We start from the raw sequence: 14,035 nt of genomic DNA, 5'->3' as shown, positions 1-14,035 counted from the left end.
CACCCTCCACCCCACGACAATGTCTGCACCACCATGCCTTACACCCGACCAAGTGGCCGCTTACGAGGCTGTGACTGGTTTGGATATTGCATCGATCGGCCTGCCACCATCCCCGGCCTCGCTGCAGGCACTCGTCACCGCACATACCGATGCCTTTGCCTGGGGCGACCTCTCGAACTGGATCGCCGGTGAGGAGCCGACCATCTCGCACGATGTTATCTTTGACAAGCTTGTCCGGCTGCGGCGCGATGGCTGGTGCCTCGAGCAGAACTCGCTGATGCATCGGGTCCTCGTCACCATCGGCGTGCAGTGCTGGATGGTCCGCGCCCGCGTCAACGTTCGCCATCACAAGCCGTTGCCCGGATCTGAGCTCGTCTGGGGCGACCGTGACTCGCACGTTGCCCTGATTGTCGATGCCGGGCCCGAGCACGGGGTGTGGCTTCTCGATGCGGGATTTGGAACGGTTATTACTGCCCCAGTCGCGCTCGGATCCTTGCTCGGTCGCCTCGTGGTCGGCCACCTCGAGGCCGGCGGCACGGACTGGGACGATGCCCTGGGCCAAGTCGAGCCTGTCCGCGCTGCAGTCCGCCCAGCCTCGGCGTATGCATCACCCGGGAGTGCATTGGCTGGGCTCGACAACGGCTCGGCGCTCGGCCCGCTCACAGCCGGCGATGCAGCCACCTACGCGGTGGCCATCGGCGCGTACGCCGGCGTCGGGTCCGCTGATGCTGATGACGCTTCGGATGCAGTCGGTATGGCACTTCTTGTCGTCGCCGATGATGCTTCGAGTGACGATCCCTCTCTGGTGCCGGGGTACGTCTTCCGTCCGATCCCGGTCGAGCTGGGCGAGTTTGCCGACCTCAACCAGTGGCTCATGACCGAATCCATCTTCTCGCGCATGCTTGTTGTCCGCCAGCGACGCAGCACCGATCCAGGCATCGAGCACACAGTGAAGGTCTCAACTGACGGGCAAGCTGTTGTTGTGATCACTGCCAACTCGAAGAGCCCTGGTCGTGCCCACGACGTCGAGACCGTAGTCCGCGAGGCCGGAGATGGTGACGACAAGGCTAGTTTCGTCGTCAGCGCGCTCACCGACATCTTTGGCATGACCGACCTCATCCCTGCGGCACTGATCTTGCCCTGCGAGGCGAGCAAGTGAGACATTTACGATGCGACATTGTCACCGTTTGTGTGGCCGTCCGCTGTCGTCGTCGACCTGCGACGAGCCCGGCGAGCCTGGCGGATCGTCGTCCGAGCCGTAGCGGGCACGCTTCTTGGACTTGCCGTCGATCTCGTCCTGGCGCTGGAGGGCGACATTGAGCAGATCGTTTTGATCTTAAAGTCGCGGGCGACGGAGCGCTTAAAGTTGCGGACGAGCGATGTTCCCGATGACTGGGCTAGCGAGAGCACGTTGACTTCGTACTGCTCGATGGCAAAGATGAGGCCTGGGATGAGCTTTTGCTCGCGGGCGATACGGGCCGTCGAGGCATTGATTACGTACGACTGCAGGTAGTTGACGAGGTTGTAGGTGAGACCGGCGAGCTCGGCGGCGTTGGCAACGAGCTTCTGCAGCCGCGACGACGGCTTGGCCTTTTTGACCGCGAGCACGTGCTTGATGACCAGGAGCGAGGTGCGGTAAAAGTGGATGAGCGACTTAAGCAGGACGTCCGAGGCTTGGCCGTTGCGCATCGACGACGATGAGAGCGCGCGGAGGACGGCGGTCTCGTCGAGGAGTCGGACACAGAGCGCATCAAAGAGCTCCTTGTACATCTCGGATCCGCGGTCGGAGGGAGGGAGCGAGTCGAGGAGTGAGAGGAGCCACTCGACGTGGCCGAGCGCAACCTCGACACCGGCGAGCACCTGCTTGACTACCACGGTCCCGTTGGCATCGCAAACAATCTCGCACTCGACCTCGCCGTCGTAGGTCGACATATCGAGGCCACCAAACAGCCTGTTGACATCGGCAGCAAGCTTGAGCTGGGAGTCCTCGACGTCGGCCACCGAGACAGTGATGAAAAAGTGCAGGAGCTTGCGCGCCACACCCTCGTCCAGAATGGCCTTGCGCTCGATGAAGCTGCGGGCCCACGCCTCGTGCTGCACGTAGTCGGCAACAGGGGTGTGGTTGTCGAGAAGGTGGACTAGCGTGTCGAGGACCGACGAGAGCGGCTCAAACCAGGCGGCATCAAGGAGCGCGCTCGCCCACGACTTGAGGACGCCCATGGCATCGCGCAGCGGCGCATCGGCAGAGCCGCTTACCAGCGACGAGAGGACTTTGGCAAAGCGAGCCGGGTGCGGCGCCACCACTGCCAGCGCCTCGTGCAGTGCCGAGAGGCAAAGTGTGAGCAGAGGCGTGGCGTCGCCGTAGTTGTCACCGACCTGCGGCGGCGGTGCGGCGGCAAGCGCAGCGTCGATCTCGACCGCGTACAGCACCTTGACAGCGTCAAACTGAGCGGCAAGGAGCGGGACAAGGCGCGAGCAGACCGAGGGCAGCCGAGCAAGGAAGCGGGCTGCAGCAACCGGGTTGAGCGGCGCGCCAAAGCCCCCGAGCGCGTCGTCCTGGGCCGAGCTACCGCTACCGCTGGCGCTTCCGATCGACTCGGCGCCGGCCGAGCGGACAAGCTTGGCACCCTCGCTGAGATCAGCGACAAGCGTGAGCATGATGTGCCGGAGGAGTGACGGGGCGTGTGCGACCGAGCCATCGGCCGGGAGAGCAAACAGAGCCTTGAGCATCTTGACTCGATAAGTCCACGAGAGCTTTGTCCGCGACTGCTCGCGGACAAGCGCCTTGAGCAGGGCCGACCGGCCTGGGCCCATGCCCTTGCCCTTCTTGAACTTGCCCTTGCGGGTGCCGGCTGCACCATTGACGCGCTTGCGGAGCTCGTGGTACTTGGCGTACTCGACGAGGGCTGGGCCGAGGATGTTGGACGCGCCGCGCGCAGCTTCGCGCGAGACCGCAGTCTCGATGAGCACCTCGTGGAGACCAAGCAATAGGGTGGCACGAGTGTGGTTGGCGGCACCGGCCACGACTGCGGGATCAAAGTTGGCCGTCTTGTCGAGCTCGTAGTCCTCGGCGTTGCATGCAGCCGATCGCTCGCAAATGGACTCAAACATGGTCGAGAGCGCAGCGGCAAAGGTGGCGCGCTCAAAGCCGCCATCGGGCTTGGCGACGGCCGAGAGCGCCTTGCGCACGGCGCGAAGGAGCCCCGGCAGGTCGTCGACAACCACCACCAACTCGGCATCCGGCTTGACGACAACCGCCCCACCCAGGTTGAGCGGCGGCCCGGTTGAAGCCTTGACGTAGTACTTGGAGAGCTGAAAGTAGAGGAGCTCCAGCACGTCCTGGCCGAGCGCCGGAACGCGGGCAGCAACCTCGGGCAGGGCATCGTACAGAAGCGCGCGGACGGCGTATTGTTGAGTCAGGCAGCGCTTGAGATGGCCCAGGATCTCCAGCGCCAGGGCGTGGCCGTTGGGAAGGACAAGCCGAAAGTCGTCGGGGTTGGTCTCGGCGCGCGTGCTGGGCGCGGCAGCGGCGCCGTTGCTGTTCATCGGCGGCGCTTGCGAGAACGAGAAGAGATCGAGCGACGCGGCCCCGGTAGCCGAGCTGGCGGTCGAGACATGCGAGGTGTTGCTCGCTGGCGTCTCGTCGATGCAAAGGGCGCGGAGGAGGGCGACAAAGCCCGAGAGTGCCACCAGCCGCGAGGTGAGCTCGCGATTGAACAAACTTTTCTTGAGGACAAGCATGAGATGGTCCAGAAACGACGGCAGGACCGAGGCGAGCGGAATGAGGGCGGCAATGAGGGCGGCGGCGGTGGCGAGATTAAGGTACGAGAGGTAGTTGACCAGCTCCTTGACCTTTGTGGCAAATGGAATGAACCGCGATGGGTTGCGGACGACGAGCGTGGCGAGGAGGGCAATGTTAGCCTCGGCCGACGGGGCAAGGGTGATGACCCGGGCAAAGACTTGCTCCAGCAGCGGCGCACGTGCCATCTCGTGAGCCTCAAACAGAGTGGTGAGCATGGCGGCGGCGCGAGCGTGGCACTGGGCGAGCAGCTCGCGCGAGTAGCCGACCGATCGCAGCGTGAGGTCCGAGAGCGCAAGCGCCACTTTGAGCAGTGGTGGGACGAGGAGGTCCCAGCCTGCTGTGGTGGCGGCGACAACGGTGTCGAGGACGGCGCCGAGGTCCGAGACCGGCGGGAGCGGAACGTCGACCAGGAGCGGCCAGATCGAGGCCTTGCGGGCAGCGGCGTCCTTGGCCGACGCAAGCAAGCCGTGCTTGACAATCTCGACAACCGATTCCTCGAACCGCGAGATGAGCGCCGACGAGAGGAGGAGCGAGAGCGCAAACGGAGTGAGCGCCAGCGTGTCGCGCTTGGCCACCTTGAGCAGCTCCTTGCCGAGCTTGAGATCCTGCTTCATGGCAAAGTTGACATGGAGCGCGACAGTAGACTCGACGGCGGTGTCACGGGCGTGAGGCGGCTGGGCGTCAAAGGCCTTGATGATCGACGAGAGGAGGAAGGCGCGGTGGCCCTTGGAGCCGAGGAGGAGCAGGTGGTAGACAAGCGAAGGGAGTTCCTGGATCTCCAGGGCCGGAAAGAGCTCAAAAATGCGGACAAAGACCTTGAGCAGGTCAGGCGAGGTAAGCGAGATGTCCTTGAACATGGTGGTGAGCGGGGTGACAATGACCGGCGGCAGCGGCGCCCGGATGATCTTGCCGACAAAGTTAGACTGGAACTCAGCTCCCGAGATGCCGAGCCCGGGCACCTCGGCGAGGCTCTCTACATTGGAGAGTAGCGCAGGCACAAACTCGAGCGCCGCACCCCAAGTGACGTCGCCGGCGTGGAAGAGGTCTGCGTAGTGGTCGAGGAGCGCGACGAGCGCCGTCGGCGGAAAGTGCTCCAGCTCGACCAGCAGGAGCGAGATGACCGCCTGGATGGCCTTGGTCTCCAGCATCTGCCGCGCGTCGGCAAAACAGCTGATGATGGTGGTGTAGACTGCGGTCCGCCGCGCCACAGACGCGTCCGAGGCCGTGGCGCAGCCTGAAAAGTCGAGAGGGGGTAAGAGTGAGTTGGCTGGTCCGAAAAAGGTCGTAGTTTCGGCCCCGCGGCGGTCGCCGAGCCCCTCTCCCCCCTCTCCCCCCCCTCCCCCCTGCCCCCCCCCCCAACGACGTACCAAAGAAGATGGTCTTGAGCAGTGGGAGCATGCTGCCGATGGTTTCCGGTGTCATGTTATCCCTAAGCAACGAGGCAAGGCCATCGTCGTCGACGGCGGCGAGAGCGTCGGCGACGGCACCACGCAGCCGGTCCTGTTCCTCGGGAGCCTGCGTAGTCTGCGACGGGGCTTGCGAGTTGAGTGTGGAAAGCCTCAGAGAGCCTCCATGCACTTGGGATGCTGCCAGCAGCGACGTGACTTGGGGAACAAGGTCCACGAGTGTGGCCATGCTGGTGGTGGTGTTGGCGGCGACGAGTGTGCCGTGTGCCGGGTGCCGCTTTGCCGACAGCGATCGCGATCGCGATCGTGATCGTTCGCGATGGACAAAGAGACGGCTGCTGCTGGGGCACCTGCCTCCTCGCAGCGCTCTCATCACTCCTCCGGTGCTCCCAACAGAGTCGCCCATAGACTTGCTCCTGCTGCCGAGGCGAGGAGACATAGGGATGGGTCCAGGGCATAGACAAGCGCAGAAGAAGCTGGACAAGGCGCAGAGGCGGGTGTCGGCTCTGGGAGATGCGCGTGTCGACGAGCTCGGCGCGTCGCAGCTCTCCATGTGGCGCGTGTGGACGGTGCTTGTCATGGCAGTGGCTGCCATGGCCCTTGGCGGTGTGTTGGTGTGGCATGTAGGCACCGAGTACGACGTCAACATACAGATTGGACAGCAGCGAGCCCGGTTTGAGCGTGGCGCCGGCGGCAGCGGCTCTGCGCCGCCGCATTCGAGCTCACTGATGACAAGTTTGGGTGCGGCTGAACGATCGCAGCCTCCGCTGCCGCCACCTCCGCCGCCTGCTGTCAAGAGGCGGAGACTGGATGAGGAGATTCCGCTCGCTGAGCGAGAATACACCCGATGGGCCGACGTGCCCAAAGACCGGGTAGAGATTGATGGGAGCTGGCCTGCCGGCACCATGGTCGACGGCGTGATCGGCGAGTGCCCCGTGGGCATGGTGTTTGCCAACACGAGTATGAAGGGCGACTACGTGCGAAGAGTATCTCGCTTTGTCACTTCGCAGTCGCCTACTTTTGGCGACATTGATCTCGGGGCGTCCGAGTACTTTCGGCCGTCCGAGTACAGGTTCTTCGAAGTCCACGTCGTGCTTGGGCCTCAGCTGGCGGCCCTGTGCGGGCGGGAGGAGATGCGAGCAATGGCCAAGATTTACGACATGGAGAAGGAGCGTGAGGCGGCGACGGTTCACGACAGGTGTGAGCCTGGAGCGTCCGGATGGGGCAAGTACATTCCGTATGTGGCGGCGGTGACCAAGGTCGAGGAGCAGTGCGGGCTGGATCAACTGACGCCGCGCTCCTTTGTGGGCCCGTTTGTCGACGTCAATGGTACGGCGTGGGGATGTGTCTCGTTTGTGGAAAAGATGCCTGGCGAGGTGGCTTCGCTAGACGTCCTTATGCGGTCGTCCAAGGTGCAGGAGACCGGCTTTCTCTTCTCGCTCGTCTCACACGTCAAGGACTGGCAGCTGCGGCTGATGATGCTGCGCGACGTGCTGCTCTCGTTTCGCGACCGGCATCCTGGAAATGTCTTTATTCATCCGCGCACGCTCGACCTGTACAACTTGGACGGCTTTCAGCTGACGCTCAAGCAGAGCTTCTTCCGGCCACAGACCATCGACTCTTCGTTCCTGCCGATGAGTGAAAAGCACGCGATCGCATCGTTTGGCTGGATCTTTCGCAAGGGTGGCAAGCCAGATAAGGGGGTCCATGAGATTCGCGGTCTCGACTACCGCTGCTGGATTGCGCCGCCGGAGGTGATCGCGGCTGGCGCGCCCGACGACTACGCCGACTTTCCGCCGACGATGCAGAGTTGCCTTCATCGCATTGCGGGGCTCGAGACGCCGCAAGCAGTCCAGAACGAGTTTGGATTTGCCGGTGTCGCCGAAGCTGGCATGCTCCTTGACAACGCAAAGAGCTTGCTGGAACATGGTCTCGCGGGCCATGTCTACGCCACGGCCGTGGCCGAGCAGGATCGCATCTTCAGCAGGGCGTACGGGAGCAACTACCTGGAGCAGTTTGACAAAGCCGGCTCACTCGCTGCCGCGCTCACACCGTCAGGAGTCACCGATCATGTGATTTGGTACCTGCCACGCGAGCCGTGCTGCGCCCGCGAGCCGCACGATAGGCACGCGTGCGTCCCGTCGCCACTGCCAGCGGTAGCCGAGCCTGATGGTCACGGCTGGGACTGGCTGGCCATGTACGGCTCGCCCGAAGACGCGTTCATCCTCTACAATGGCGGGGCGCATGAATATGGGCCAGTGTCGCACATGTAGTACACTATGGCGAGCTGCGCAAGAGCATGTAAAAAGCCCAGTCTGCATGCGGTGCTGCCGCTGACACCAACCTCGCCACAGCTTGGGGTCCAACTTCTCTCGAAAAACCTCACCATGTCCGACTACGGCACGCTCGTGACGACCATGCGGACGTTCCACAAGACCGGCGCCACCCTTCCGCAGGCGTGGCGCTTGGAGCAGCTCCAGACGCTCAAGCGGCTGCTGTTCGAGTGCCAGGTAAGTATGGGTGGAGGGTGTGTGTGTGTGTGGGCATGGGCATGTGTGTGGCGACGCCGAGCGCCGGCTTACGGGGCGGCGAGTTGCGGGTTCGGTGCGAATAGGATGAGCTGATCGAGGCCCTCGAGGCGGACTTGTCCAAGTGCATGACCGAGGCCAAGGTGACCGAGCTTGCGCAGCTGTTTGCTGAGATCGACTACGCGGCGGCGAACCTAGGCTCGTGGATGAAGCCCGAGTCGGTCAAGTCTGCGTCATGGGTCAACTCGTTCGACTCGATTCAGGTCCGGCGCGATCCGCTAGGGGTCATCCTCATCATCACGCCGTGGAACTACCCGTGCATGCTGACGTTTCTACCGCTGGCGTCTGCGCTGGCAGCGGGCAACGTAGTGGTGCTCAAGCCGTCGGAGATGTCTGAGAATGTGGCGCGAGTCATTGCCGACGTCATTCCGCGGTACTTTGAGCCCAACGTGGTGTCTGTGGTCACCGGCGGAGTGCCTGAGACGCAGGCGCTTCTGGACGTTCGGTTTGATCACATCTCGTTCACCGGATCGACAGCGGTGGGCAAGGTGATCATGGCGGCGGCAGCCAAGTACCTGACCCCAGTCACGCTCGAGCTCGGCGGCAAGTCGCCAGTCATCGTCGACCCGACGGCCAACGTCGCGGCGGCGGCGCGGCGGATCGTGTGGGGGAGGCTGATCAACTCGGGGCAGTCGTGCATTGCGCCCGACTACGTCCTCGCCCACGCCGATGTCGAGGCCGAGCTTGTGGACGCCATGCAGGCCGCCATCCTCGAGTTTTACGGCGAGAACCCGGCCGAGTCGCCTGACTTTGGCCGGATCATCAACGAGCGCCACTTTGACCGCATTCTGTCGCTGCTAGACAACCCGTCGGGGTCGGATTTCGACGTGGTGACCGGCGGGCCGGAGCGCGCCGACCGCGAGTCCAAGTACATTCCGCCGACCATCCTGCGCAATGTCTCGCCGTCTGCGGCGGTCATGCAGGACGAGATCTTCGGCCCGGTCCTCCCGGTTCTCTCGGTCAACTCACTCGACGAGGCCCTCGACTTTATCAAGGACCGTGAGAAGCCGCTGGCACTCTATCTCTTCTCCACCGACAAGGGCGTGCGCGAGCGGGTGCTGACCGAGACCTCGTCAGGCTCTGTCTGCGTCAACGACACTGTCATCCAGCACGGTGTCATCACCCTGCCGTTTGGCGGTGTTGGCTCTTCCGGCATGGGCGCCCATCACGGCAAGTGGGGCTTTGACGAGTTTACCCACACCAAGGCCGTCCTCGGCAAGGGCGCCGGCATGGAGGGTCTCAACGCCGTCCGCTACCCGCCGTACGACGACACCAAGCTCGGCCGCGTCGAGTGGGCGCTTGGTTATCCCAAGTCGCTTACCAAGTCGGCGTGCAGCATCATGTAAAACAACTCCTGTGGCTGGTAGCTAGCGATCTTTGAGCTCCGCTGGAGCGTACCGTTCTACCCCGAGTGCGGGCATGGCCTATGAATCGCCTCGAAACCCCAGCGTCCAGCGCAGATCCCACGCCACCCGTCTTTGGCTTGCAGGTACAGGTACGACTATCCCCTTCTCATGCCAAGCAGTCCCAGTCCCCCTCCCCCCTCCCTCCCCCCCCCTTCCTCTGTCCCCTCTCTATCATGATTCCCACCCCCTCGACACCTTCTACCTACCGGACAACTGAGCGGTTGTGAGGAGGAACTGGTGGTGGCAGGGGTGATGTTGGATGGATGCCAGCAGAGATGGAACGGAGCCCTCCCCCCCTCCCTCCCGCCACCCCCACCCCCCCCCCTTCCCCCTCTTCCCGTCTCCTGTCCTCCTCGCTTTCCCGCGCTTGCTTTGGTGTGAGTGTTCTCACCCGTGATATGCGCGTGTGTGTGCTCGTGTGTGTTTGTGTGCGTGTGTGTGCGTGTGTGGCGATAGGGGAAGATGCCGGGACCCAACAGCAAGTTCCGCAAGCTGTCGACGTCCAACTCGTCGACCAACCAAGATCGTGTCCTGTCGCGGACAGACACGGACCACAAGTCGATGCGGTCACGGTCGACGGTTCGGCGGCTTGCGATGTACAAGCAGAAGGATAAGATCCGCAACAAGCACGGCAAGGTGATCGGCGGGTACCTTACGTCAAACAAGGCCGGCAAGCCGGTTCGGATCGAGCCGTCGCGGCGGTGGTTCGGCAACACCGATGTGGTGTCGCAGGACAAGCTGACCGAGTTCCGCGAGGCACTGGCAAACCAGGTGAACAACCCGTACGCGGTGCTGCTGAAGCAGAAGAAGATTCCGATGGGACTGCTCAATGAGTCTGCATCGTCGCCATACGCGACAGGCAAGAAGTCGACGTCGTCGCTCGGCACGACGCCGCGGTCGCACATTCTGGACACCGAGCCGTTTGAGGCTGTGTTTGGCCCGCGCGGGACGCGCAAGCGGCCCAAGGTCGGCGCGATTGACATGGCGACGCTTGCCGAGACGGTTGCCGAGGGCGTGGCGACGTACTCAGAGTCGACGGACCGCAACATCAAGGTGGAGACCGAGTACAAGGACGTGACGCGGAGCGGGATTTTTGCCAAGGGCCAGTCGCGGCGGATTTGGGGCGAGCTGTACAAGGTCATTGACTCGTCGGACGTGGTGCTGCAGGTGCTCGACGCGCGTGACCCGATGGGCACGCGGTCTGCGCGGATTGAGCGGCATCTCAAGGAAGAGGCGCCGCACAAGCACATGGTGCTTGTGCTCAACAAGTGCGATCTGGTTCCGACGTGGGTCACGGCTCGGTGGATCAAGGTGCTCTCGGCCGAGTACCCGACACTGGCCTTCCACGCCTCGCTCTCCAACTCGTTTGGCAAGGGCGCGCTCATCCAGCTCCTCCGGCAGTTTGCCAAGCTGCACTCGGACAAGCCGCAGATTTCGGTCGGCCTCATTGGGTACCCGAACGTGGGCAAGTCGTCGATTATCAATACGCTCAAGGCCAAGGTGACGTGCCCGACGGCGCCGGTGCCCGGGCAGACCAAGGTGTGGCAGTACGTGACGCTCATGCGGCGCATCTATCTCATCGACTGCCCCGGCGTGGTGTACGAGTCGGACTCGAACGACACAGAGACGGACATTGTGCTCAAGGGTGTGGTGCGGGTGACCAACCTGACCAACCCGGAGGACCATGTCCAGGGCGTGCTCGACCGGGTCAAGAGCGTCTACCTCCAGCGGACGTACGGCATCCTCGAGTGGGAGTCCGCTGGCGACTTTCTGACCCAGCTCGCCCGCAAGCTCAACCGGCTCAACAAGGGCAACGAGCCCGACACGTACACCACCGCCAAGCAGGTGCTCAACGACTGGATCCGCGGCAAGATCCCGTACTTTGTCAAGCCGCCGTTTGAGGACAACATTGCCGACGCCGAGGTGGTCGAGGATTACGAGGCCGCGCTCGCCATCGCCCGCCAGCGCCTGGAGGACCAGACTGGCACGCTTGCCGAGGACGCCGCCCGCGCCAAGCTCGAGGCTCTTATCGAGCGCGGCCCGGCCGAGCCGGTCGTCCCCGAGCCGCCGACCTCAGCAGAGTCCGAGGGCAAGGGCGCCATTGCCCGCGGGCCCAAGGTCGAGCCGGTCTTCCCGGAGGAGGAGGATCCCGACGCACTGCGGTATGACCGCGCGGCGCGCATGCAGGCCCAGCGCCGCCAGCAGGGCCCCGAGACGCTGTTCGGCGAGGAGGCAAGCTCCGAGGCGCTGCCCACGCCCGCTCCGTCGGCCAAGGCCCGCAAGGTCGCCCTGGCCAAGAAGAAGGCCAAGAAAGCCAAGAAGAGCGCGAAATCGGAAGCTTCGTCCGGCCCGTCGGTCGCCCAGATGCTCTCGTCGATGCCGCAGTCCAAGGCCCTGGCCAACCTTGACGAGGAGGACGCCAAGTCGGCTGCCGAGCGCGCCGGGGTGCCCATCTCGGCCCGCCCGGTCGTTAACTGGGACGACGTCTTTGCCGCCGTCATCGGTGAAGAGGTCGACACCATCGAGCCGCCGTCCGACGATGGTGCAGACTCGGGCTCTTCTTCGGGCTCGTCCTCGGGTTCCAGCTCGTCCTCGGGCTCGTCCTCGAGCTCTGACTCGGACGCTGCTACCAAGTTTGGCGTCATGGCTGGCCCGTACATTCCCAAGCGGACGCTCGAGGAGGCGCGCGCTGAGATGAAGGCCATCAAGGCCCGCAAGGCCGCGCGGCGTGCGGCCCAGGCCGAGGAGTCGGCCGCGGCCCGCAAGGCCAGCTCTAAGAAGAAGAGCTCGGCCAAGCGCCGGCGCAACAACCGCGACGACGACGGCACCCTGCGCAAGCGCCCCAGGACGCTCAAGGAGCCGCGGATGACCACCAACAAGCGGAAGACTGGAAATCACTACTATGCCACGGCAAACGTCAAGGATCGCAAGCATCGGCGCTGATAAAGTTTATCTCCGTAGAGCTCACAAGGAGGGTGCTGGCCTGTGGCGACACACGGCGGTGGCGGGGCAAGTGAGGGGGGGGGGGGGGGGGAGGGCAAAGATGAGAGGCACTTCTCTACATTTTTCTCAGCACCATGCAGACTGTGGTTGTGCTCCTTCTGCTGACTGCGCTCGCAGCCAGTGTTATGGGCAACAGCGTGCGCATGACGGTGGCCAAGCAGCGGCACACGCCTGCACAGGCCGAGGCCTGGCTTGCTGGCTACAAGGCCCGTGTCTCTGGAGCGGCGCCCATGCGCTCGCTGGCCAAGTACAACGCCGCCACCGGGGGTCATCCCCAGACGGTTGTCAACTACGGTGACGAGCTCTGGGTCGCCAACATCACCGTCGGCACGCCTGCCCAGGGCCCTTACCGTGTGGTGGTACGTGTGTGGTGGGCTCGGAAACGTGGCGCTGTGCATGCAGGTGCAGTTGCGGATGCTTTTTTTTGGAGACTTTGCGAGGAAGGGATGGATGGCACTCACGGCGTGTGGGAGGTGTATGGATGGGTGTGGGCTGGGCTGTAGCTCGACACCGGCTCAAGCAACCTCTGGGTTCCCTCGGTCTTCTGCGCTTCGGCAGCATGCTCGACCAAGCCGCGGTACAACGCCACGGCTTCGACCACTGCTGTTGCTGATGGCCAGCCATTCGCTGTGTACGTTGATGTTTGCCCTCTCATTGCCTTCCATCTTCACTCTCCTCCCTCCTCTCGCGGTCTCTAATTCCCTTCCAATCCCTCCTTTCCTGCTCAGGCCGTACGGCACCGGCTTCACTGCCGGCTCGCTGGTCATCGATACCGTCCATGTGGCCGGGCTTAACATCAAGTCGCAGAAGCTGGGCCAGGCTGATGTCATGGCCAAGTTCTTCGAGGACGAGCCGCTCGACGGTATCCTCGGCCTCGCCTTTGACGAGATCTCGGAGCCCAAGGGCGTGCCGACGCCGTTTGACAACATGATCTCGCAAAAGCTGCTGAGCAAGGACCTGCTCCAGGTCTTTCTCTCCAACGACGTTGCACCCGGCAACACCGAGTCTGTCTTCCTCTTTGGCGACATCGACGAGTCATACGTCAAGCCCGGAGCCTCGTTCTTCTACGTCAACGTCGACTTTCCGTCGTACTGGCTCATCCGCATGACCCAGGTCACTGTCGGCAGCTTTGCCCACAAGTGCGCGTTCCTCGGCTGCGCCGCCGTTGTTGACACCGGTACCACCATCCTCGCCATCCCGTCCAACGACGCCAAGGGTGTCATCGAGGCCGTCGGCACCGTCAAGTCCGACTGCTCCAACGTTGACTCGCTCCCCACCATCTCGCTCACCATCTCGGGCAACAAGCTTGACCTCGCTCCGCAGTACTACGTCCTCAAGGTCCAGACCTCCAACTCGACCGAGTGTGTCCTCGGCATCGAGTCGATTCCGGTCGAGGAGGCCGGCCCGCTCTGGATCCTTGGCGACGTCGTCCTCCGCCAGTACACCACCGTCTGGGACCGCTCGGTCAGCCCGCCCCGCGTCGGCTTTGCCCCCGCCAACCAGCCGCCGCCCACCTTTTGATTCTATCTAAAAGATCCACTATTTTCCCCCCACAACGTAAACCTTGCTGACCCACCACTCTTTATTCGCATCTGGACATGGCGCGCCAGAGCGCTCTCCGTCTGCCGTACGCCAGCGATTCCGCCATCGCTCGACTGGGCCCGACACATTTCTTCGCCACCCGGTCACCCCCCTCTGCCAGGCAGCAGCAGCTGGCCGACATGACCTCCACCAGCTCATCAGCAAGGTACGTAGCCCAACCACAACCCCATTCTTCCTCCTCCTCCTTCCCCCCTCCTCTGCATCGCGCCTTACCCCCACCAGGTCCCC

At 63.5% G+C, this 14,035-nt stretch overlaps 6 protein-coding genes across 6 annotated transcripts; 5 read left to right on the top strand and 1 right to left on the bottom strand.

Annotated features, from left to right (window-relative positions):
- Window positions 1–19: 19 nt before the first annotated feature.
- AMSG_02286 (arylamine N-acetyltransferase) lies at window positions 20–1,230 on the top strand (the record flags this gene model as incomplete). The annotated part of the gene is made up of 1 exon (XM_013905380.1): window positions 20–1,230. The coding sequence occupies one exon, from the start codon at window positions 20–22 to the stop codon at window positions 1,157–1,159; it is 1,140 nt and encodes a 379-aa protein (XP_013760834.1). The 3' UTR covers window positions 1,160–1,230.
- AMSG_02285 (fanconi anemia group I protein) lies at window positions 1,181–5,437 on the bottom strand (the record flags this gene model as incomplete). Its single annotated transcript, XM_013905379.1, has 3 exons — window positions 1,181–1,303; window positions 1,354–5,036; window positions 5,170–5,437. 3 exons carry the CDS (start codon window positions 5,435–5,437, stop codon window positions 1,181–1,183), a joined length of 4,074 nt encoding a protein of 1,357 aa, XP_013760833.1.
- Window positions 5,438–6,147: 710 nt separating this feature from the next.
- AMSG_11703 (uncharacterized protein) lies at window positions 6,148–7,528 on the top strand (the record flags this gene model as incomplete). The annotated part of the gene is made up of 1 exon (XM_013905542.1): window positions 6,148–7,528. A coding segment is annotated over one exon (1,334 nt), but the record flags the coding sequence as incomplete, so codon positions are not given.
- Window positions 7,529–7,579: 51 nt separating this feature from the next.
- Window positions 7,580–9,159, top strand: AMSG_11702 (uncharacterized protein). Its single transcript, XM_013905541.1, has 2 exons — window positions 7,580–7,718; window positions 7,823–9,159. Exons 1-2 carry the CDS (start codon window positions 7,596–7,598, stop codon window positions 9,140–9,142), a joined length of 1,443 nt encoding a protein of 480 aa, XP_013760995.1. The 5' UTR covers window positions 7,580–7,595; the 3' UTR covers window positions 9,143–9,159.
- A 63-nt stretch (window positions 9,160–9,222) lies between these two features.
- Window positions 9,223–12,164, top strand: AMSG_02283 (uncharacterized protein; the record flags this gene model as incomplete). The annotated part of the gene is made up of 2 exons (XM_013905378.1): window positions 9,223–9,291; window positions 9,659–12,164. The coding sequence occupies 2 exons, from the start codon at window positions 9,223–9,225 to the stop codon at window positions 12,143–12,145; spliced, it is 2,556 nt and encodes an 851-aa protein (XP_013760832.1). The 3' UTR covers window positions 12,146–12,164.
- Window positions 12,165–12,260: 96 nt separating this feature from the next.
- Window positions 12,261–13,783, top strand: AMSG_02282 (cathepsin D1). Its single transcript, XM_013905377.1, has 3 exons — window positions 12,261–12,564; window positions 12,709–12,836; window positions 12,934–13,783. The coding sequence occupies exons 1-3, from the start codon at window positions 12,280–12,282 to the stop codon at window positions 13,724–13,726; spliced, it is 1,206 nt and encodes a 401-aa protein (XP_013760831.1). The 5' UTR covers window positions 12,261–12,279; the 3' UTR covers window positions 13,727–13,783.
- Window positions 13,784–14,035: the final 252 nt, after the last annotated feature.

The sequence above is a fragment of the Thecamonas trahens genome (genome assembly GCF_000142905.1).
Source record: "Thecamonas trahens ATCC 50062 unplaced genomic scaffold supercont1.9, whole genome shotgun sequence".
Lineage (NCBI taxonomy): Eukaryota > Apusomonadida > Apusomonadidae > Thecamonas > Thecamonas trahens.
Note: the sequence above shows the minus strand (reverse complement) of the source record. Positions and strands in the feature narration are given on the sequence as shown.

Bases quoted from the DNA above. Each gene is read 5' to 3' on its own strand.
- AMSG_11702 (XM_013905541.1), top strand. From the start codon at position 7,596: ATGTCCGACTACGGCACGCTCGTGACGACCATGCGGACGTTCCACAAG. The intron at 7,719-7,822 runs GTAAGTATGGGT...CGGTGCGAATAG, and splicing joins GGCTGCTGTTCGAGTGCCAG to GATGAGCTGATCGAGGCCCT.
- AMSG_02282 (XM_013905377.1), top strand. From the start codon at position 12,280: ATGCAGACTGTGGTTGTGCTCCTTCTGCTGACTGCGCTCGCAGCCAGT. The intron at 12,565-12,708 runs GTACGTGTGTGG...GCTGGGCTGTAG, and splicing joins AGGGCCCTTACCGTGTGGTG to CTCGACACCGGCTCAAGCAA. The intron at 12,837-12,933 runs GTACGTTGATGT...TTTCCTGCTCAG, and splicing joins GATGGCCAGCCATTCGCTGT to GCCGTACGGCACCGGCTTCA.